Source organism: Trypanosoma grayi (genome assembly GCF_000691245.1).
Source record: "Trypanosoma grayi strain ANR4 Tgr_282_V1, whole genome shotgun sequence".
NCBI lineage: Eukaryota > Euglenozoa > Kinetoplastea > Trypanosomatida > Trypanosomatidae > Trypanosoma > Trypanosoma grayi.
In genome coordinates, this window is record NW_008825901.1 from 1 (window position 1) to 19,628 (window position 19,628).

Consider the following 19,628-nt stretch of genomic DNA (forward strand, 5'->3'; position numbering starts at 1 on the left):
AAAAAAAAACAGTTACAAAACACACAATACAACAGCGATTGTACAGTTGATCCTTTCTTATTTATGCTTCTCAGCCTATCCCTGCGTGTCGCCAACAAAGAGCGAGTCCTCTTTTGTTTTTATTCTCACGCTCTCTCTCTCTCTCGACCCTCCGCGTGGAATGGCACAGCCAGCTCCACCGTCGCCGCACCGGCATCTCTTCTTTCCCCCCTTCCTCTGTTCTTGTCCGACAGAAGTGTCTGTCGGTGTGTCTGTGTTTGCTGGCCTTGCGCCACATCAATTGTATTAGTTGCGTTGTGTTACTTCTCAGCACAAGCAATGGCGAGCCGAAGCAGCAGCGGCAGCAGCAGCGGCGGCACTAGTNTTGTATTAGTTGCGTTGTGTTACTTCTCAGCACAAGCAATGGCGAGCCGAAGCAGCAGCGGCAGCAGCAGCGGCGGCACTAGTGCTGCTACGGGCGTGGGACTCGAGTCTGCGGCCGGTGAGGCAACGCGCAACTTCATCCTCGGCCTCCCAAAGGACGGCCCGGCGCCTGGCAGTAGCGACGCCGCCTCGCTGCAGGCGGCAGAGGCGTTCCTGGGCGAGATCCAGCAAGAAATTATGGCGTACGACATAGCCAACGCGCAGGCGATGGAGGCCTACGCGCGCAGCTGGTGGACGAGGGTGCCGTACTTCGGCAAGCGGTGGGCCGCTTCGGCTGACCAGATGGAGAGCCAGACACAATGCAGCCACAACGAGCTTGGCGGTGCTGCAACCGGTACTGCAGCTGCTGGTGCTGCTGCTGGTGCCATGAAGGAACATGTGCGTCTGGAACGCATGACCGCAGCGACGGCGGGAATGACAAGTGGCCAGAAGCAGCAAAAGATGAACACCTGGATCTTCAAGCAGCGACACCCTGGGTGGGTGCCGCTCATTCAGCGCTGGTGGGTTCCCTGCGTCTGCGCCGCCGGCATCGTTCTCATCTGGACCCCAGATGTGTGGAAACTGCGGACGCTGTACTGGTGCGATCACAGGTACGCACTTTTCCGTCAGTCGGTGCACAAGGCGTACTGGCGTGCAACAATGAATGTGGAGGACTACGAGGCGCTAATGCGAGACATGGAGCTGGACCGCCCACCGTCGGTGAAGGCGACAAACTGCCCATTGTAAGGAAACGAGCGTAGTAGTGAGGACCGTGGGGTATGATGCGGACGTTGTATCAGGCAATAACACCATTGAGAAGTAAAAAAAAAAAGCAAAAGAATGAGCGAAGGAGATATACAATGGACTTCTCCGAGAGATGGAAAAGCGACCAGCTCGATGATGGACCGTGAGAATTGTTACTGTAGTGGTGATGTTGATGGGGATTCACGTGGGGGGAGAGAGAGAGGCGGGGCATGACGGGAGGGAGGCAATAAAACCCGAACCTCCAATTATGGCAACGGGGCTGGGCGGTGGGCAATCAAGAGCAAAGAGGACGAGAATGCAAGAACGAGAGAAAAACACACAGAGACGGAGAGATAGAGAGAGGGAGAACGCGCGTGTGTGTGGGAGTTAGTGCTTCTGAGGGAGAGGGCCACTGCTCTCGTGTCAAGTGAACGGCTGTGGTGAGGGACTTATTTGCATGCGGGAGTGGTGTGCGCGCTGAGTTACGCCTCGGCGTTGCAGCAGCGGCACCAGCAGCAACGCGCAACACGCGGGGAAACATGTATGAGTTGCCGCTGCATGTCCTTCCAGTGGGGGCTCCCTTCCTCCCTATAACTCTTACACACCATTGACAGGTATACCATTACTTATTTTTCCCCGCTCTGACGCTCGCCTGCTCGGGACCCTCAGCTGAGGGTGTGTGGGGTGCTGCGAGGACTGGCGCGCTCCTCCTGCCGTTTCGTCGTGATCACGCGGGTGCTTGTCTCTTCCATTTGCCTCCATGGGTGAAGGAGCCGCGGCGGCGACCACGCCCCCAGACACGCATAAGTAAGTAAAAGCATAAATAAATATATATATATATATATATACTTACATTTATAGGTACAGTCGTACACATACCTACGCACACGCGGTGTCTCTTCCCAGCGAGCCACCAGCGTCTTGAGGGCTAGGCGAAGGGTGGACGCATGGAGCCGACTCCCAGTCCGACTGCCTCACCCACTGACGCCGTGCGGGCGCCCCCCAAGGGCGGCGAGGCATGGGGCATCGACTTCACGTTGCCGAAGATGCGGCGCAAGATCACTAAGAAGGAGCGCGACGCCGTCATCGCCAGCCGTCTGCGGCAGCAGCTGTGCGGGGGCGTCGGCGAGGGGCAGCGGGAGGCGGTAGACAGCGAGGGTAACCGCCACCTGCCAGTCGTCTGTGTGGACGGCCTGGCGGACGTCAGCAGCCTCGTCCCCACTGGCCTCGCGACGACACGCGCAGACCTCGAGCATCGAATGTGCCTGCGGCTGCCGCGGCTGCTGGCGGTGACGAAGCAGTACCCACGCAGCTGCGGCGTCTCCTCGCTCACGTCGGTGTGGAACTACCTCTACACCCGCATCGGCGAGGCCGCTGTCGGCGCCAACCGCCCACCTGTCGCGCAGGAGGAGATCATGTCGATCCTCGGCTTCGCGCCGCCCTTTGACGAGATCGCGTGGGGTCCGTTTACCGGCAACCGCACGCTCTTCCGCTGGTTCCACGCCATCAACCGTCACTTCGGCGTGAGCGGCAGGGCGTACGTGCTGTACAAACCGCAGGGCCGCGGCCGCACCAGCAGCAGCGCGGAGGAGGCGTTGCAGGAGCTGAAGCGTGTGCTGCGCGACCCGCATGCGGCCGTGGTGTACCACTGCCACAACCACTACATGGTGCCCATCGGGTACCAGGAGATCCCGCGCGCGCAGACGGACTTCTACGCGAAGGACGTGCCTGAGGAGGACAGCGAGACGACCGTCTTCATTGGGGAGGTGAGTCGCGGCCGCCACGACGCGATGTACGCGCGGCGCTGGAGCGAGATCGTGAAGGACCTCATGTGCCGCTCCCCGCAATTCTACAACATACGCCGCCCGGAGTTGGGCATCCAGACACGCGCCCCCAAGAAGAAGAGGAATGCCGACAAGAACAACAACAATAACCTCAGTGAGGAGGATATACGGCGACAGGAAGAGCAACCACAGAAGCAGTGTCAGCAGCAGCAGCAGCAGCAGGGGGTGGAGAAAGTGGACGCGACCGTCTCACTGTCGCCGCAAATGCCAACGACTCTCTTGGAAGAGCCGTTTGCAACGAGCGAGGCCACTGACACGGCTGTGGCGGCGGCGGCGGCGACGACTAGCAGTGAAAAGAAGAAGACAGGTGGCGGCAATTTGCACTGCCTGTTGTGTTTCCGCAGCGATGAGGTGGAGGAGCACCCGGAACGGTACGAGAATCCTTCTAGCAGCAGCAGCAGCAGTAGCAGTGGAGACGATGATGACGCGAGCGACGCTGAGGATTCAGAGTAGAATAGATGCCAGTCCAGATCTGCAGCCTTGGCGGTGCCATATGTGATGCACGCGTCTGTGTGTGCTTGGGTGCTGAATGCTGGGGCCGAATGTCTGAACGAGAGAGAGAGAGAGAGAGATGGAGGGGGGGAGTAGCACGAATCATTTCCTCTTCTCTTGGTCGTTTCTGTCCCTTTATCTTGCTTCTTTCTTTTCCTTTGCTTTTAGAGAGGAGGAGGAGGAGGAGTTGGCGTACTCTCACGCACGCAGGTTGATTCGGATCCAAGCAAAGTACAGGAAAGCGATCTTTCATTTTCATTATCTTCCTCTTGCTGAGCGGCGACAGCCGCAGAGTCGGTTGCTTGGATAAATGCGCCCACGCAGACCTGAAGTGCGTGCTGCCCGCGCGCGTCGCCGTCAAGCTAACGCGGCCGCGGAGCAAGGCGGCAGTGAGCACAACACTAGTGGCTCTGGTGGCGCTCCTGCTGCTGGCGGCGGCCCCAGCCGCACTTCTGCCTTCGCAACAGATGCGGCGCGGCTGCTGGAGAAGATGCTCCACCGCTCAGAGCAGCGACAAAAGGCGGAGGAGCGGGTGGAGGAGCGTGAGGGTTTGATCAAGGCGCGCTATGCTGACACCTCCGCTGCTGCTGCGCCGTTTGACAAGGACGATCTCCTGGCGGAGCTGATTGGCGAGACCAGGTCGAACTTCCTCAAACTGGACCAGGAGCTCTCGGAAGACCACAACATCGCGACGCGACGCCTGCACGCCGCCGTTTTCGCTCACGCCACGGACTTCCTGCAGCTCTTCCGTGATGTAAGCCGTGCGAGTCAGCTGGTGGAAACTCTGAAGGGGCGCGTCCAGGGAACCAAGGCGGCAATCTCTGCCATTAGCAAGTTCAGCACGTACGGCGACGGTAACAGCGCCATTAGCAGCAGTGGTGGTGCCGGTGGCGTGAACACGTCAACGTTCGGCTTATCACTGCTGGGCAGTGCCAGCGGCGGTAGGGACCCTGCCGCTGCTAGTGGAGGTGCCCTTAAAGGACGCTCGCGTCCGAGTCTCATCGCGACACGTTTGGTGCGGCGGCAGGGCTCTGCGGATGACGTTGTTGCCCAAACCACCAACAGCGATGGTGTACAGCTCCTGGCTACCACGCGCTCGTTGAACACGCCGTCGGTGCGATTGTGGCGCGAAACGACACTGAGAGGCGGTGGCAGCAGAAGCAGCAGCGGCGTGACGGCCTCGTTGCAGCGCCACCAGCTGGCGTGGTTGGAGGCCGAGCAGAGCCGTGGAATGCCTACCTCGCAGGACATCACCGTCTTTGCGGAGGTGCTAAGGGAGGAGGTGCTTCAGGTGATTGCGGAGAGGCGCTTCCTTGAGGCGGCGGAGCTGCTGCGCGGCATGGAGGCCGAGGCGACAGCAAAGGGCTGCCTGCCGTTGCTGCTCACACTGGAGGAGGTGCTGGTGCGTGCCATTAGGGCGCACCTGCATCGTGTGCCAATGCCGCTGATGTACAGCGAGAGTCTGCACATCCCGCTCATCCAGCTGCTGTTGCGCTTTGGCAGGGTGAGCAGCGGGTCGCGGACGTTCTTTCGTCTCCATGCCGTGTGGGTGGATTCGGAGATGGATAAACTGCAACTGCGCATAGACCCGCACAGCGGCGCACTCATCGCCAGCGACTTTCTCGTCAGTGCAGTGCAGGAGGTGCTGAAGCGGCAGCAAAACTTGTGGCGTTCCACCGTCGTTGCTGCTGCTTCTGCTGGGGGTGACGCGGCAGGGCCGACGGAAGAAGCGGAGGGGGAGACAAAGAGGACCAAGATTGCCGAGAGGACACCGCGTGGCGGCAACAACAACAACAACAACAAAGGCGAGAGTGACGGTGGTAGCGGCAAGGGTCAGTCCGCGGCGTTGAAGATACCGCCGAGCTCGGCGGCTGTCCTTTGGGTGCACGACCGCATCGACAAACTCGCGCACGAGGTGCTGGAGGCCCGCGCGTTGAGTTACGGCACCGGTGCCGAGGGCGGCGACCCGTCGCGGTTCCGCCGAGCCGTCGTGATGGCAGCCGACGCGATACGCACACTGCGGCGCATGGACGAGTTTGGCTACGCGGGCTGCGACACGCACCTGCTTCGGCTGCTGACACCAAGCCTCGTGTACCTGCAGGCGGACTTCTGCGGCTGCACCGACCGCCGCCTTGAGAGCACCGGAAGGGCGATGGTTGAACATCTCATCCGCGACGTGTGTCACATGTACGAAGGCCGCGACGCCGCATACAGCGCGGGGATGTGCGACGCAGTGGCGCGGAAGAACAATCGTGGCTGCCGCGAGCTTCAGGAGCGGCTCAAGCGCCTACCCCGTACTTCGTATGCGCTGCTGCTGGAGCTCCTCCTCGCGCCGGCCTCCTCGCGCCTCTTCACCCCGCCGAACAACACTAACACCAACACCACCAGCAGCAACAGTAACAGCAACAAGAACACGGTGGTGGCATCCCCACCGCCATTGCTGCTGCAGCCCGAGCAATACACCTTTCTGCGCTATGCCAACGGTTGCACGCGTGTCCACGGCCTTCTTCTCTCCTCTGTGATCCGCTTCGTCGCGGCCATGACAGGGCACGATGCATTGCCACTCGAACACGCAGAGCAGCAGCAGGCGGCGGCTGAGCTGCGGGAGAACCAAGTGGAGTGCGTCTCGTTCCTCCTCTCCAACGCCGTTGTGACGGAGTCGCTCGATGTGACGCTGCAGCGCCTCTTCCTCGCCTTCCTGCGCACCGCACTTCGGCAGCGTCAGGCGCTGGTGTTGTTCCTGCGTTCCGCGGAATTCAACAACATGCACCGCCAGTTTCTCCGCGCTAGTAGTGACGGAACGTCGTCGGTTTCCCCCTCACCGCGGTGGGTGCTAAACGCGCTGCAGCTGCTGCTCGCCGACGTGCTGAGTGCGTCCGTGTGGGTAGCGTTTCTCTCGCGCGGCGGCGCGCTGTCGCAGATGCTGCGCGACCCAGCGCTGGCGTTCCGCGTGCAGTATCTCGAGGAGCTGCGTCGTGTGTTGCCGCGCGTCGTGCAGGGGTGGATGGCCGCCACGCTGGCCGTTACGCAGAATGCTGAGGCCGCACGCGACCTCCTCGTTGGCGACGCCGCGCTCCTCTGCTGCGAAGGCGACTCGATCACCACGCCACCGCCACCGCCAGCAGCAGCGGCAACAGCAACGGCACCGAGTGCAGCGAGCATGAGCACCGCAAAAGTGAATGGGACCACTTCCGCTGCCACAGCGGCATCGTCTGCGGCAAGTTACGTGGCGAGTGCGAAGGGCTTGCGTGACGCTGCCGCGCAACTGCTGCGGGCAGGCGAAGTCAACGAAATGCGCATGGTGCCGTTTCTGTTTGATATTGTGCGCAGTCGATTCATTGCCCACCCCGCCGGCGCACCTGCGGCCGCGCTGCTGTGTGCGCCGTCGCCGCCGCCGCCGTCACCGGTGTGGTGCCTGCGCAGCGTGCTCGGCAACTACCCACAGTTCCCCATTGGTGGCACCTTTGACCGCAACGACGAGCTGTTCCTCTTTCACTGGTGTGCGCAGATCTCACTCAATGCGCTGGCCTTTTTCCAGGAGCGCCTCCTTGTGCCGAGTCACGTTTTGAATGAGCGGTGGTCTTCTTCACATCCGACGAGCCCCATTCCTTCAGCTCCTGCTGCGACGCCGTTCCCACTGCGTGACTGCGCGTCGCCGCAGGAGGAGTCTGTCATCGCGGTGCTGGCGACGGGCGGCGGGAATTACACGAGTGCCGTGGCGCTCCTGCAGTTCATCATAGTGCGTCTGCTCCGTGATGTCTTGTGCCGCGCCGAGACGTGGGACGCGGTGTATGGGCTACCCCTGGAGAAGTGGCGCCAGTCGGAGAGCATTCTGAGAGAGCAGGTCTTTTTCTTTGCGTTGTTTGTGCACATGTGGTCACCGCTCTTCGTCGGCAGCGCGAAGACGAAAACGGCGTCGGGGCGACCGGCGATGACGAACCGAAATGGCAACGTTGATGGCGCACCGGCCATGGTGATTCTGCAGTGGTTAACTTGTGCTTCGACGACTGGCGAGGCACAACAGCAACAGCAGCAGCAAAAGCCCGACTTTGACGCGGAGGGTTTGGCATTCCCTTTGAACGCCGCATCGTCGACCGCGGCATCGGCGGCGAAGGGATTGGGTGCGTGGAGAAGCCAAGGCAGCAACAGCAGCAGCGGCAAACACCAACAACAGCAGCAGCAGAGGGCGGCGAGCGACAAGACTCTATCCGCCACATCCAAGAGCCCAGCAGCTGCAGTGAACTCTAACAGCAGCAACAGCAGTGGTGCCGGTATTGGCGACCCCAGCATGTTGCTGCTGGACCTGATTGATTCCTTCTTCGCCTCTCTGCAGGAGCCGAGGGCGATGCCGGCAATTATCTCCGACGTTACTCGGGAACGCGTGGAGAAGGTGATGGGCGCTGTCAATTTGGCCGACTTCGCTGGGAAAGTGGGGCTGAGCGACACTGATGAAGATGAGGAGGATGAAGACGAGGAAGAAGACGATGGGTCTACCAGCAGCAGCAGCAGCAGCGGCGGCAGCCCGAGTCGCACAAGAGGGCGGAGCTCCACAAAACGAGCAACAGCGGCGGAGAAAACCGGGTCATCAGGCGTGGGCCCTGTGACGCTGTTACAGGTGCGCGCCATGCTCCTGCATTACGTGGCGCCGTTGCTCTGAGAGTGGCGGAACAACGGTGAGAAGGGTTCGGCTAACAACAACAGCAGCAGCAGTCAGCAGGAAGGGAAGAAGAAGTGAAAAGAAAAAAAAAGCGTCGGAGCAGAGGCGTGCTTCACGTGCAGTGTAGAGAGTCAAAACAACAACAACAACAACGGCAGAAAGCGTACAGTGGACACGGTCCGTTGGGCTTGTATGAGCACTTTGCGATGTGACTCCTGTTTGGGGCGTCTGCATCATTCGCTCACTCTTTGCGCCGTGCAGGGCACAGTTGATGCAATTCTCTTCCCCGCCCTTCCTCTTCCCACATGTATTCAACACAATACACCCATACACAACACTATGAAGACATCAAACTACAGTACCACACAAGTTGCAGTCGGTGCGATGAAGCGGCTGCGTAGCGTCTGTCTGTCGCCCACCATTCTCTCCTCCCTTGCAGAGCTGCAGGACGGCCTTAACGCGATGGTCGACGCGAACTGGCGGCAGGTGCGTCGCCCAGACGACTGGGCGCTCGCCATCACGATGGAGAGTGCGGAGCTGTTGGACTCGTACCCGTGGAAGTGGTGGAAGAATGTCAAGGCTCAGCCGGACCTGCAGAATGTGAAGATTGAGCTCACCGACATTTTGCACTTCTCCCTCTCGGGGGAGATGCAGATGCGCTCCAGCGAGGCGCGGCTGCGCAACGAGGTGGACAACAGGTCGCCGAAGGAGTTGTGTCGCCTCTGCTGCCCACCAACAGCAGCAGACGCAGAAACCGCAACAGAGGGTGCACTGCAGGGTGTTATGTTCTTCCCGCTCACCAACACTGACAATGCGGTGGCAAGCTTCCGTAACATCATCCAGCTGTCGAATGCTCACCGCTTCGACCTCATCACGGAGGCCATCATAAAGGCGGCGGAAGACCTCGGCTTCAACCTCGTCGCGTACTACGTGGCGAAGCACACGCTGAACAGCATTCGCCAGATGAAGGGCTACAAGGATGGCACGTATGTAAAGGTCCGTGGCGGTGTCGAGGACAACGAGTTGCTGCATGAGTGCATTGCGCCGTACTCGGTGGAGGATGTGCTGAGCGAGGGCTGCTACCAGGAAACGTGGGAGGCAATCATGCACCGCGTGTTTGATGCCTTTGGCACGCCCAAGGAGAAACAACTGAACATCAGCCATTGGCTCAAGTCAACCGAAGAGGTGAAGAATGGTGGCACCACGGCGCCAAGCGCGTAAAGAGTGGCGACCGACGCCATTACAAGACCCATAGATCAGAAAACAGTTGGAGTATAAATGAGAGGAAAGAACTAAGGGAGGGGGACGGGGAAAAGAAGATGCATACATTGCTAGATAATGAGGTGGAAACACGATAACAAGCCACTGTTTTTTTTTTTTTTTTTGTCGTCAACAGAGCAATGGCCTGAGGGACCTTTTTCTCCCAAGCCCCAGGTACACTTCTATGCGTGCATCTGTGTGCCTCTGTGCTCCCGAGGGAGGGCGCCGAGGACGGGTGTCTAGGACTCCTGCGCGGCCACAAGCACTGCCGTGCCGTATTGTCACAGTACTGTTTTGCTCACACGATGCCTTCACAGCAGCCTGGACCCTCTCACCCGCAATTATTTCCCCCCCCCCCTTTTCACCACTAACCACAACGTCACATTTTCAACAGCTAACAGCAACAACAACAACGATGCCCGCCAAGGCTGCTGCTGCTCCTGCGAAGAAGACTGCTGCGCCCACGAAGGCCGCCAAGAAGAATGCCTCGGCCCCCGCAAAGGCGACGAAGGTGGTGAAGGTGACGAAGCGCAAGGCGTACACGCGCCCGCAGTTCCGTCGCCCACACACGTACCGCAAGCCGGCGATGGTGAGGCCCAGCAGCAACGTGAGCGCCATCCCCAACAAGTGGGACGCGTTCCGCGTGATCCGGTACCCGATGACCACGGACAAGGCGATGAAGAAGATCGAGGAGAACAACACGCTGACCTTCATCGTGGACTCGCACGCGAACAAGACGGAGATCAAGAAGGCAATCCGCAAGCTGTACCAGGTGAAGGCGGTGAAGGTCAACACGCTGATCCGGCCGGACGGCCTCAAGAAGGCGTACATCCGTCTCTCCGCCTCGCACGACGCGCTGGAGACGGCCAACAAGATGGGTCTCTTGTAAGAACGGATGAAGGAAAAAGACTTCCCCATCGCTTAATGAAGAGCACATAAGAAAAAAAAAACAGAAATATATAAAACAAAACTACACTTGAATGAATGCCCCTCTCCATTCTTGCAGGAGGCGTTTGGTTTGCTGTGGGAGGTGGCTGCATATATATATATATATATATGCCTCCCACCCCCCTTGTTTATTTCCCTCTCTCCTCTTTGCTCTACCTTCACTGTTCCTTCCATTTACACTCTCCCTCACACACGCATTTATAACACAGGCTTTTCTTTCACACGACGACCACAACGATGCCCGCCAAGGCTGCTGCTGCTCCTGCGAAGAAGGCTGCTGCGCCCACGAAGGCCGCCAAGAAGAATGCCTCGGCCCCCGCAAAGGCGACGAAGGTGGTGAAGGTGACGAAGCGCAAGGCGTACACCCGCCCGCAGTTCCGTCGCCCACACACGTACCGCAAGCCGGCGATGGTGAGGCCCAGCAGCAACGTGAGCGCCATCCCCAACAAGTGGGACGCGTTCCGCGTGATCCGGTACCCGATGACCACGGACAAGGCGATGAAGAAGATCGAGGAGAACAACACGCTGACCTTCATCGTGGACTCGCACGCGAACAAGACGGAGATCAAGAAGGCGATCCGCAAGCTGTACCAGGTGAAGGCGGTGAAGGTCAACACGCTGATCCGGCCGGACGGCCTCAAGAAGGCGTACATCCGTCTCTCCGCCTCGCACGACGCGCTGGAGACGGCCAACAAGATGGGTCTCTTGTAAGAACGGATGAAGGAAAAAAAGTCCCTTTTATCTCATCGGCGTTCGGTGTATGCCTGCGAAGAGCCGTAGGGGTTCTGCCGGAGCCGGATCGTTGATGAAAGAAAGCCAACGTGCCGTTTCCTTTTCGCCTCGGCGTTTCTTATTTATTTCCGAAACCTAAAAGCAAGAAAAAAAGAAAGCAGAGGTGCTGTTTGCTCTGCTGTTTGTGGCCTATATGCTGTGACCAGTGCCACGCTTACTGCGCTACCCAGAGACATGTATCTGTTTCTTTTGCTCCTCTCTTCCTCTTCCTCTTCTTCTTGTCGGCCACACGCTGCTGCCTAAGATCTGGTGCATTCTTGTTGATCGCTAGCGGGGCGACGAGGGCAGCGGCCTCCACCCTTCACTCTCTCTCTCACCTCTCGCGCGTCGCGTCCATCTACTGGCGTCTGTGTGAGCGTCTTCGTGCAGCCGCCACGTTGAACGAAGGAACGAACGAAGGAAAGACAGAAAAAAAAAGGGAAAGAAAAAGAAGGGGAAAAAACCTTCTCACACAAAGCGAACGAGCTTGACAGACGCACAGACATACACACACACACACAGAGAGAGAGAGAGAGAGAGAGAGAGAGGAATAATCATCTCATCTATTTTATATACACAGAGAAGCATCAAGGCATTTGCGCCAAGCAAGAAAACGGAGCCGAGACGCGTGCGTTGCGCATTCATAGAGGGCGTGCGCTACAGGTGTGAACATTCCACTGCATAGAAGGAGCAAGGCCAATATTTTTTGCTTTCTTTTTATTGACCTNGCAGGACACAAAGTGGCTGAGCGGGGTGAAGCAAATACGTGCTGGTGTGCTTCCTGGTGATGAATCGTCTGTCAATTATTCATGCGTTTGAGACTGAGTCCACGTTTTTAGTCAATGTCCCCGCATCCATTCTGCGCCAGCCAACAACACGGTCGCAGCCGCCACAATCACGGGGCAGCGGCAGCGATGCCGACCACGAGGCGTTTATGTACGCACTTGCGTCGCCTACGACTTCCCCGCAACGCCCACCCTGCGAGGGCGACGAGGGAAATGACATGAGTGTCATGCGCGTGATGCCCATCAACGGCTCTGAGACGTTCCACGCGAAATTCCTCATGCAGTGTGAGGCGTACTGCCGACTCTGCCGTCGGCTACGGCGCGCCGCGGAGTGGCTTCTGGTGAAGCAGCCACGTCAGCGGAAGCGCACTGCTGTTGCTGCCGACGGCGCCGCCTCTGACGTGGATTGCCTCTCCCAAATTGTCTACCCACTGGAGCCAACAGCGTTCGTCACAGCTGCATTTTCGCTGCCGTCGCTGGTCTCGGTGGCCTCGGCGCTGCCGGATGAGGAGACACCAACTAAACCAGGAGGCGGAGCAAATGCAGCACGGAACCACGCCACGTCGTCGTCAGCGTCAGAAGTGCGCGTTGTGCCGTACTGTTTTTTTTACGGATTCCCTCAACAAAATGTATTGCGTAATGGTAATGATGGCGGTGTTGTTAGAACTGAGGGCAGTGCTGGAGCTGCGTATGCAAAGACAGCAGGAGCGCCGCTGATGGAGCGGTTTGCTGCTGTCGCCACTGCAGTTGGTGTCTGTGGGGCCGCTGCACCCGCTCACAACGCACAGCGTGTTGACGATCGTACGAGGTGCGGTCTTACACTTGCGGCGTACCTCGAGGGCCGTCTGCCCCCTTCTGTCAGCAGCAGTGGTGGAGGCGCAACAGCAACAATGACTGGAAGAGGAAAAGAAGGTAGTGGAGGGGACCCCTTTTCACGCTGGAGCGACGACATTCTATGGCGTCTTCTTGGCTCGTTGGTGTCGGCACTGACGGTGGCACACGCAGCTGGCTTTCATTACCGCGGGGAACTGTCGGCAGAGGATGTGATTTGCTTCTCCCTCCCCAGTGATGACAACATCAGCGGCAACACTGCCTCTATTAGTAATCCAGCAGCGGGTGAGACAAACTGGCGGGGACAGTCACGGGCGGTGCCGATTGGGCAGCAGCTCGCGGCGTGGACGGCTGCGGGTGAGCGACGCTGGGCCATCACCGACACTACACCCGCGCATCACGCCTTCTTCACACTCGCTACACTGCCGCGCTCGCTATTCGATGAGTTACCACGTGACCCCGCCATTGGTGTCAACGTAAGGGCAACCGCGCAGCGCAAAGACACTGCGGCGGTTGGTCGCATTCTTGTTGCTGTTGTCGAGGCAGCGAAGCGGCGGCGTGGGGCATACGGAGAAATGAGCTGTGCGGAGCTGCTGTTCGTTGCGGAGCGCATTGCCGCCGTGGATGGGGCCGGCTGTGCAGAAGCAGCAGCGGCAGCAGCAGCAGCAGTGCTTGAGACGCCGGCGCACCGCTTCGCTCAGCTACAGGCTATACGACTGCGCAGTCATCTTTGGCTGCTCCGGGTAATAGTGCAGGAGCGCGATGCACAACTCGCCATGGCCAACTTCGACAAGAGCAGCTGCAATAACACCGGGGCCAAGAACTGGAGTAACAGCTACACTGAGGCTGGGACGAACGACAGCGAGAGAGGCCGTCGCCTGCCAACACCTGCGTCCACGGGGCGTGAGGAAGCCCAGCTGGCGAAGCTACAGGAGCGGGAACGTATACTCAGTGAGAGGGAGGAGAAACTGAACCGCTTCCTCGTGCTGTACGAGTTGACGGCCGAGCGGTTAGATCGTTTACCAGTGGGAAAGGAAGGTTTTGACCGCCTTCGGCGGTCATTGTTACAGACGCCCCGTTCTCAGGCATCTGCAACAGCGAACGCAGGAGGAGGAGGAGGATCGTCCACGCCCTCAGGGTCGTCGCCGGCTAGGAAGCCGTCTCAGAGAAACAATCGGCGCTCAGTAGGTGCCGATGCCGTGACGGCGGATAGGACGCGCCCACTTTATGGTCTCCTTCGTTTCTCAAAGGGCGATTCGCCTTCTGTTGGTACTACTACTGCTGCTGCTGCTGCCACTGGGGCCTCTGCAGCTGCTAATACTATGGCTTCTAATACTGCGATGGGGTCGTCGATGTCGCGCTCCTCTCCCGGGCTGCCAAGCAGAGGGAGGCGGACAATGGATGCGACACCGCACCAGGGCGGCCCAAGGGCTACATCGGAGGGTGCGTCGCGGCGTGCCGTGGCCTCGTCCTACTCCTTATCGATGCTGCATTCAAACTGGAGGGCAATGGGCCAATCGTTGGCCCGCGAGGGTGTGGGCTCCGCGGCGACAAACGCCAGAGTCAGCAGCACATGCCGACAGAAAAGCACCTCGCCAGGAGCCTCGAGTCGCCTGCCGACCTGCCGTGTGGATTCGCCGTCAGCCTTAGCCTCACTTACTGCTCCCACCGCATCCTCCCTGGCGAAGGAACGCGCAAATATGCGAGTGCCGTCGGCGAATGCCGGGTCCTCTGCTGCTGCTGCTGCTGCTGCGAATGAGGTGCCACTACAGCGCCTAACTCCAACACGAGGCCGCAGGCGAACGCCTTTTGGAGGACAGACGACGTCCGCGCTGCTATCGCCGGACGTCTCACCGCTTATGCGCGTTGTGGACGACACCTCGTCTTTAATGTTATCAACCAGCTACAAAACACCGCCGCGACCGACGCTAATGGTAACGCCGCCGCAGTCGAGCAACAGCCCAGGAGTAAACGCGTGGAGCAAAGTGGCGGCATTGCGGTCGGCCGCATCACGCGGCGATTCGCCAGCCCAGCTCCATGCCTCAATCTCCCCACGCCATTCGAAGAACATGAACACCGCCTACAGCCCCGGCCCAGTGGCAAGTCAGTCGCCCTGCAACATGACAAGGGGTAAGTCGCCGCGTTACACCCCTTCACTTTACGTCAAAGGCACCAGGGAGGCAACACCGACGCTTGAAGCAAACACATCAGCAACAACAAAAACAGCAACCCTGATGACTCCACCAAAGACAATACCAGTGACAGGGACAGTAGGAACACCACCAATGCAATCACTGACGTCCAAGGGGACAGGAACACTTCCTCAGCATGTACGTAGTGGCCCAACAAGGGAGGAACATAACGGCGGCAATGTGCAAGTGATACGGATGCATGATGATAGCTATGACTCATTGCCACTGGATAATTCACGCGATACCCCACTTGGTCGAAGTCAGGGCGGAAACACTACGCGATCAGGCACTACAAGCAACCGTTCGCCTGGTGCAGCACGCCCCGTTTTTGGAGACACCTACGCGCCCACTGCATTATCCCTCGATCTTTCCAGCAACACCCACGACAACAGACAGACGAGTGAATCCCGGCAACGCTCACAGGGGCGCCAGCAGAGACGACAGGAGCTCGAAGGTGGCACGACGCCACGCACATCGCGCCTTCGCCTCGCCGACGATGGCTGGGTGGACCACCACCTGGCCGCACTGGAGCAGCTACGCTACGATTTCAAGAAGTCAGAGGCGTCCAAGAGCGCGCGTAACACGCCCAACAGCAAGTCAAACACAAAAAATAGCAGAGGGAATTATGCAGACGTGGCGGAACCGCCAACGTTGTCACCGGAACGCAGAAGTGCCGGTAAGGTGTCTGCGTGGGACGGCAGGAATACGGGGCCCGATGCTGCTGCTACTACCGCTGCCGCTACACGTGCCGCCATCAACAGTACAGGCACCATGTATTGAACGGTGGGGTGCAGTACAGGAGGGGGCGCGCGAAGACACACCAATGGAATGAGATGTTCTGATGATTACTTGGGGTTATCGTTACCATCATCATTGTCAGCACGCTATCGTTGTGTATATATGTAGACAGGCAAACACAGAGGGAAGACGAGGATTAAAGGAAGAAACCAAATAAAAACAACAACAACAACAACAACAACAACAGTAGCAATGAGAAAATGGAATGCTGGGAGAGAGAAAGAGAAATGTGGAAATGACTTCCTACCGCGTTTGCTCCGCCGCGTTGACCTCGTATATATGCAGTCCAAGCCATGCTTACGGATTTTGTCCGCACCTGTGCCTCCCCAAGATTCTGCATGTTGTTTCTTTTTTTTTTTTGATCTGTTTTGTTCCTCGTTTTTGTTTCTGTCTATCAACACTGCGTTTGTGTGTTCGCTGCCTTGCCTTGTTTCTTGCCGCGGTTGTATGCGTGCTTCCCCGCGCTGTGTGGACCGCCACCTTCAAGCTCCAAATTTGGTGGACCCTTCACTAACCAGCAGATGATGTGACGTGGGCGTGATGTGAGGAACAATTCATTTTCACATTTCTTTCACTTGAGCTGTTGCTGCCGCTCCTTCTCCTTCTACGCCTGCTTCTCCACTTCCTCTGGCAATGCCGCAACGAAGGGAAATAGGAAAGAGCTGTGGGAAAGGCGAATGGAAGATGATGTTGTGCAGAGCCGGTGCGTTGCGATTATTCAGCAGCTCCTTTGCAGTGGTGAAAAGCGTCTCCATCAGAAGCCGCCGCCGCCGCCGCATCAGGAACAACAGCAGCAGCAAGGTCTAATTGGCACGGTGTCCAAGGTGCTGCGGCAGCGTGCAATGCTCCTGTACCGTCTTTGCCGTGCCAAAGGGGAGAAGCTCGCGGTGGACCAAACCGAAGATGCGGCGTACTGCGTGCTCGCTGCCGTCTCATCGTGCCAACCATCACTCTGGGCAGTGGTGACGAACTGGAGCCGTGCACTGCGGCCACGATCGCCGGAATTGCGCTTCGGCGCCCCTCTACCCATGACGGTGCGCCTAAAGGACGTGGAGCAATTCATCGCCCGAACGGCCTACCTTCAACCGGCGTCGAACGCGGAGGATGCAATGGTGTCTCCAGCGAAGGGTGGTGTCGTTGATGGTGGCGGTGGCAACCGCAACACCAGTCGGATTTCAACAGGATCAATAACGGCACACCGCGGTGCGAGGAAACATCCACGTGAGGAGGAGAACTCGAATGAGGCCAAACTAGATCCGGATCTAGCGAGACAGTTGGCATGGTCGTACTTTCAGCTGAATACACCCAACACAAAGAAACTCTACGCGGTCGTTGCCGCGTATGAGAAGGAAGTTGGTGGGGGCAAACTAATCGAACAGATGGAAGAATCCACAACATTTCGGACAGCAGTGCCGTCTGGTCGTCGGCATACCAGGAACAGCGGACTCGCTGGTGACGAAAGCAGCAGCGCTGCCTTGCCCGCGACAGAGGACGGCGAAAACCATGACGATGAGGACGACGGCATGGATGATGGGCTCCTTGCAATTCCAACCGCGTCATCATCGTCATCTGGCACAGTAGTGCCGCTGCAATACTTTGCATTTTCCATGAATTTAACTGCCTTTGCGGACAGTGTTGAGAGTGCGTGTGTCGCAGTGTTCTACGACCGACTCCAGCAGTGCCTGCGAAGCCCGCTGCTGTACTCTCCGCTGGCATGTATGGAGGAGGCGAACGCCACAGCCGATGGTGCCGCACTGCTGTATGCGTCTGCAGGCCGGCCTGATGCGGCGTACCTTCTTGCCTGCCACAATGCGCTTGGTAGCCGTACTGCATCGTTGCGCTCACCCGCTCACTTCCTGCATCCCGCGCGGGCACGATTGCAGTCACTTCTGCCGGGACCCCTTCAGTTGGTCACGTCACAGCTGCTGTGGACACGGCTGTTGGTAGTGGGCCTCTGGCTGCAGACAATCGCCCAGGGGGGGCATGGGGCGCTTGCAGACAAGGCCCTGCTTTCGTTCTGTACCAGTGTTGTGAAGGCCGCACAGCGAGACGCATGCTGCACCGTCTGTGACGAGTTGGTGCGGGAAAGACCCACACTGCGTCTCTCGGCTCTGGCGCGCGGAGAAGACATGACGGACGATGGCGCGGCGATGCGTTTGTGGGACGATATGAAGCGGATATCTCTTGATACATCTCCAACTGACGGCGTCTCGTTCTGCGACGATCTCCTGCGGTGCATCTCGAGGCGGCTGGACCGGAAGGCGCGTGAGCTGGCGGAGGCAGAGACTACAGGCCATGCCAGCAACACGACAGCGTTGGCTAACGCGACAACCCCAGGGAATAAAAATGGTCGTGCATCCACTTCGGCACCTCTGACCTCTTCGCCCACACTGCGGGAGCTGCTCACAGAGGTGCGTTGTGACTACCCACTTGACGCGTGCCGCGCGGCACTGATTGGCGGCGCGGAAGGCGAGGCTGCAATGCTTTCTCTGCTCAGGGATGAACACAGAGAGGGAGAGAGCGGACGAGGGGGAAAACATCAAACGGCGATATCTGTAAAGGAGTCAAGGGAGGTGACGGAGCTGCTAGATGATGTTCCATGCATTCCTCGCCTCCGTGAGGCGGATGCGGTGCTGGAGTGTGCGGGGTGTCTGCTACTGTTCCACCAGGACTGCGTCTGCCCTGTGCAGCGCGACCCCGCTGAGGGCATCTTCCTCTGCCATGCCTGTCGCCTTGCACGGGGCCCACTGCTGCTGCCACCGTTGCGCTGCAGCACTGTGCCCGGTGAGCTGGAATCTCTCTGAATGGAGAGGCATTTGCTGTGCTCAAAAAGGGATTGAGTGCGCTCGTCGTCATACATACATGCGCACATACATCTAGGCATGCATGCATTCGCTGTCTAGTCTGCTTCTTTTGAGAGTCAGGAAGAAGCAGATGTAACGACAGAAGCGTGTAGGAGAAGGCATCACACAGAGACGACAAGTAAGTACCAATATATGCACAGGGAAAAGAGAACGTATCAATGGCAGTGCTTCACAAGGGCCTGAATCGAACATAGGAAAGCCTTGCAGTTGCGAAGCGTTGAACGGGTGACTCGTAGTTCAAGGGGCAGTGTTGACTTCTACACGAGGGCAAACTGCCGTTCAGGCATTCCAAGGATAACAAAGAGTACATCTTAGAAACCGCCACGAAAGAGTCTACGCTCCGCCGCTCATACAGCTTGTACAACAAGTGTAATGTGCACAACTTACAGAACAGGCGGTACTTGAAGGATGAGGAAGAGGGGGAGTTGCGTCATTCTCACCTACAAACAGAGTCATCGCCACATTTCAGCATTGCTGGCTCTGCCTGGAGCAATAAACAAGAGTGATTTGTCCGAGATGAAGGCACACAATGCCTGTTCTAGTGGACATGCTCCCCGGCCTTCGGTTCAACGCGCCCAGTGAGGCTGTTGTGAGCTTGTGTGACGGTACGGTGCGCACCACAGATGCTCCATACAGTAACGGCTCTGACGTCGAAGGGTTTCACAACCACGGCTACCCCGCCGGCAGCTTCGTCTACAGCCTGTTGTCACCGTTTCCGAAGCACCCTGGTGACCGCGTGGTGTGTACCGCCATTTCGAACTGCCACGGGCTTGACGACCTTTTCTTTATGACGGATGAGAAGAAGAAATTTGTGCGCATCGGACATAAGCCGAAACAAATAGGGACCGGAGGACCGGCACGAAAGTCGGATCGACGACATTGTCGAGGTAGACCACAAAGGACGGGTGAGCCAGAAACGTGCCATGGGGTGTGAACGGGCCCATTCTCTTTTCGATGAAGACTGATGTCCGGACAACTTCCGTGCTGATGACGACAAATTTCGTATGCACCATCTCTGAGAACGCGGCTATCGACGTGGC

The 19,628-nt window shown here is 58.4% G+C and overlaps 9 protein-coding genes across 9 annotated transcripts; all 9 read left to right on the top strand.

Annotated features, from left to right (window-relative positions):
- Positions 1 to 402: 402 nt before the first annotated feature.
- DQ04_02821000 (hypothetical protein) lies at positions 403 to 1,149 on the top strand (the record flags this gene model as incomplete). Its single annotated transcript, XM_009312248.1, has 1 exon — positions 403 to 1,149. One exon carries the CDS (start codon positions 403 to 405, stop codon positions 1,147 to 1,149), a length of 747 nt encoding a protein of 248 aa, XP_009310523.1.
- Positions 1,150 to 2,093: 944 nt separating this feature from the next.
- DQ04_02821010 (Basic immunoglobulin-like variable motif-containing protein) lies at positions 2,094 to 3,443 on the top strand (the record flags this gene model as incomplete). The annotated part of the gene is made up of 1 exon (XM_009312249.1): positions 2,094 to 3,443. One exon carries the CDS (start codon positions 2,094 to 2,096, stop codon positions 3,441 to 3,443), a length of 1,350 nt encoding a protein of 449 aa, XP_009310524.1.
- A 349-nt stretch (positions 3,444 to 3,792) lies between these two features.
- On the top strand, positions 3,793 to 8,139 carry DQ04_02821020 (hypothetical protein; the record flags this gene model as incomplete). The annotated part of the gene is made up of 1 exon (XM_009312250.1): positions 3,793 to 8,139. The coding sequence occupies one exon, from the start codon at positions 3,793 to 3,795 to the stop codon at positions 8,137 to 8,139; it is 4,347 nt and encodes a 1,448-aa protein (XP_009310525.1).
- Positions 8,140 to 8,478: 339 nt separating this feature from the next.
- Positions 8,479 to 9,360, top strand: DQ04_02821030 (putative dUTP diphosphatase; the record flags this gene model as incomplete). Its single annotated transcript, XM_009312251.1, has 1 exon — positions 8,479 to 9,360. One exon carries the CDS (start codon positions 8,479 to 8,481, stop codon positions 9,358 to 9,360), a length of 882 nt encoding a protein of 293 aa, XP_009310526.1.
- A 454-nt stretch (positions 9,361 to 9,814) lies between these two features.
- On the top strand, positions 9,815 to 10,288 carry DQ04_02821040 (putative 60S ribosomal protein L23a; the record flags this gene model as incomplete). The annotated part of the gene is made up of 1 exon (XM_009312252.1): positions 9,815 to 10,288. One exon carries the CDS (start codon positions 9,815 to 9,817, stop codon positions 10,286 to 10,288), a length of 474 nt encoding a protein of 157 aa, XP_009310527.1.
- A 296-nt stretch (positions 10,289 to 10,584) lies between these two features.
- Positions 10,585 to 11,058, top strand: DQ04_02821050 (putative 60S ribosomal protein L23a; the record flags this gene model as incomplete). Its single annotated transcript, XM_009312253.1, has 1 exon — positions 10,585 to 11,058. The coding sequence occupies one exon, from the start codon at positions 10,585 to 10,587 to the stop codon at positions 11,056 to 11,058; it is 474 nt and encodes a 157-aa protein (XP_009310528.1).
- Positions 11,059 to 11,905: 847 nt separating this feature from the next.
- Positions 11,906 to 15,706, top strand: DQ04_02821060 (hypothetical protein; the record flags this gene model as incomplete). Its single annotated transcript, XM_009312254.1, has 1 exon — positions 11,906 to 15,706. One exon carries the CDS (start codon positions 11,906 to 11,908, stop codon positions 15,704 to 15,706), a length of 3,801 nt encoding a protein of 1,266 aa, XP_009310529.1.
- Positions 15,707 to 16,401: 695 nt separating this feature from the next.
- Positions 16,402 to 18,528, top strand: DQ04_02821070 (hypothetical protein; the record flags this gene model as incomplete). Its single annotated transcript, XM_009312255.1, has 1 exon — positions 16,402 to 18,528. One exon carries the CDS (start codon positions 16,402 to 16,404, stop codon positions 18,526 to 18,528), a length of 2,127 nt encoding a protein of 708 aa, XP_009310530.1.
- Positions 18,529 to 19,117: 589 nt separating this feature from the next.
- DQ04_02821080 (hypothetical protein) lies at positions 19,118 to 19,522 on the top strand (the record flags this gene model as incomplete). The annotated part of the gene is made up of 1 exon (XM_009312256.1): positions 19,118 to 19,522. The coding sequence occupies one exon, from the start codon at positions 19,118 to 19,120 to the stop codon at positions 19,520 to 19,522; it is 405 nt and encodes a 134-aa protein (XP_009310531.1).
- Positions 19,523 to 19,628: the final 106 nt, after the last annotated feature.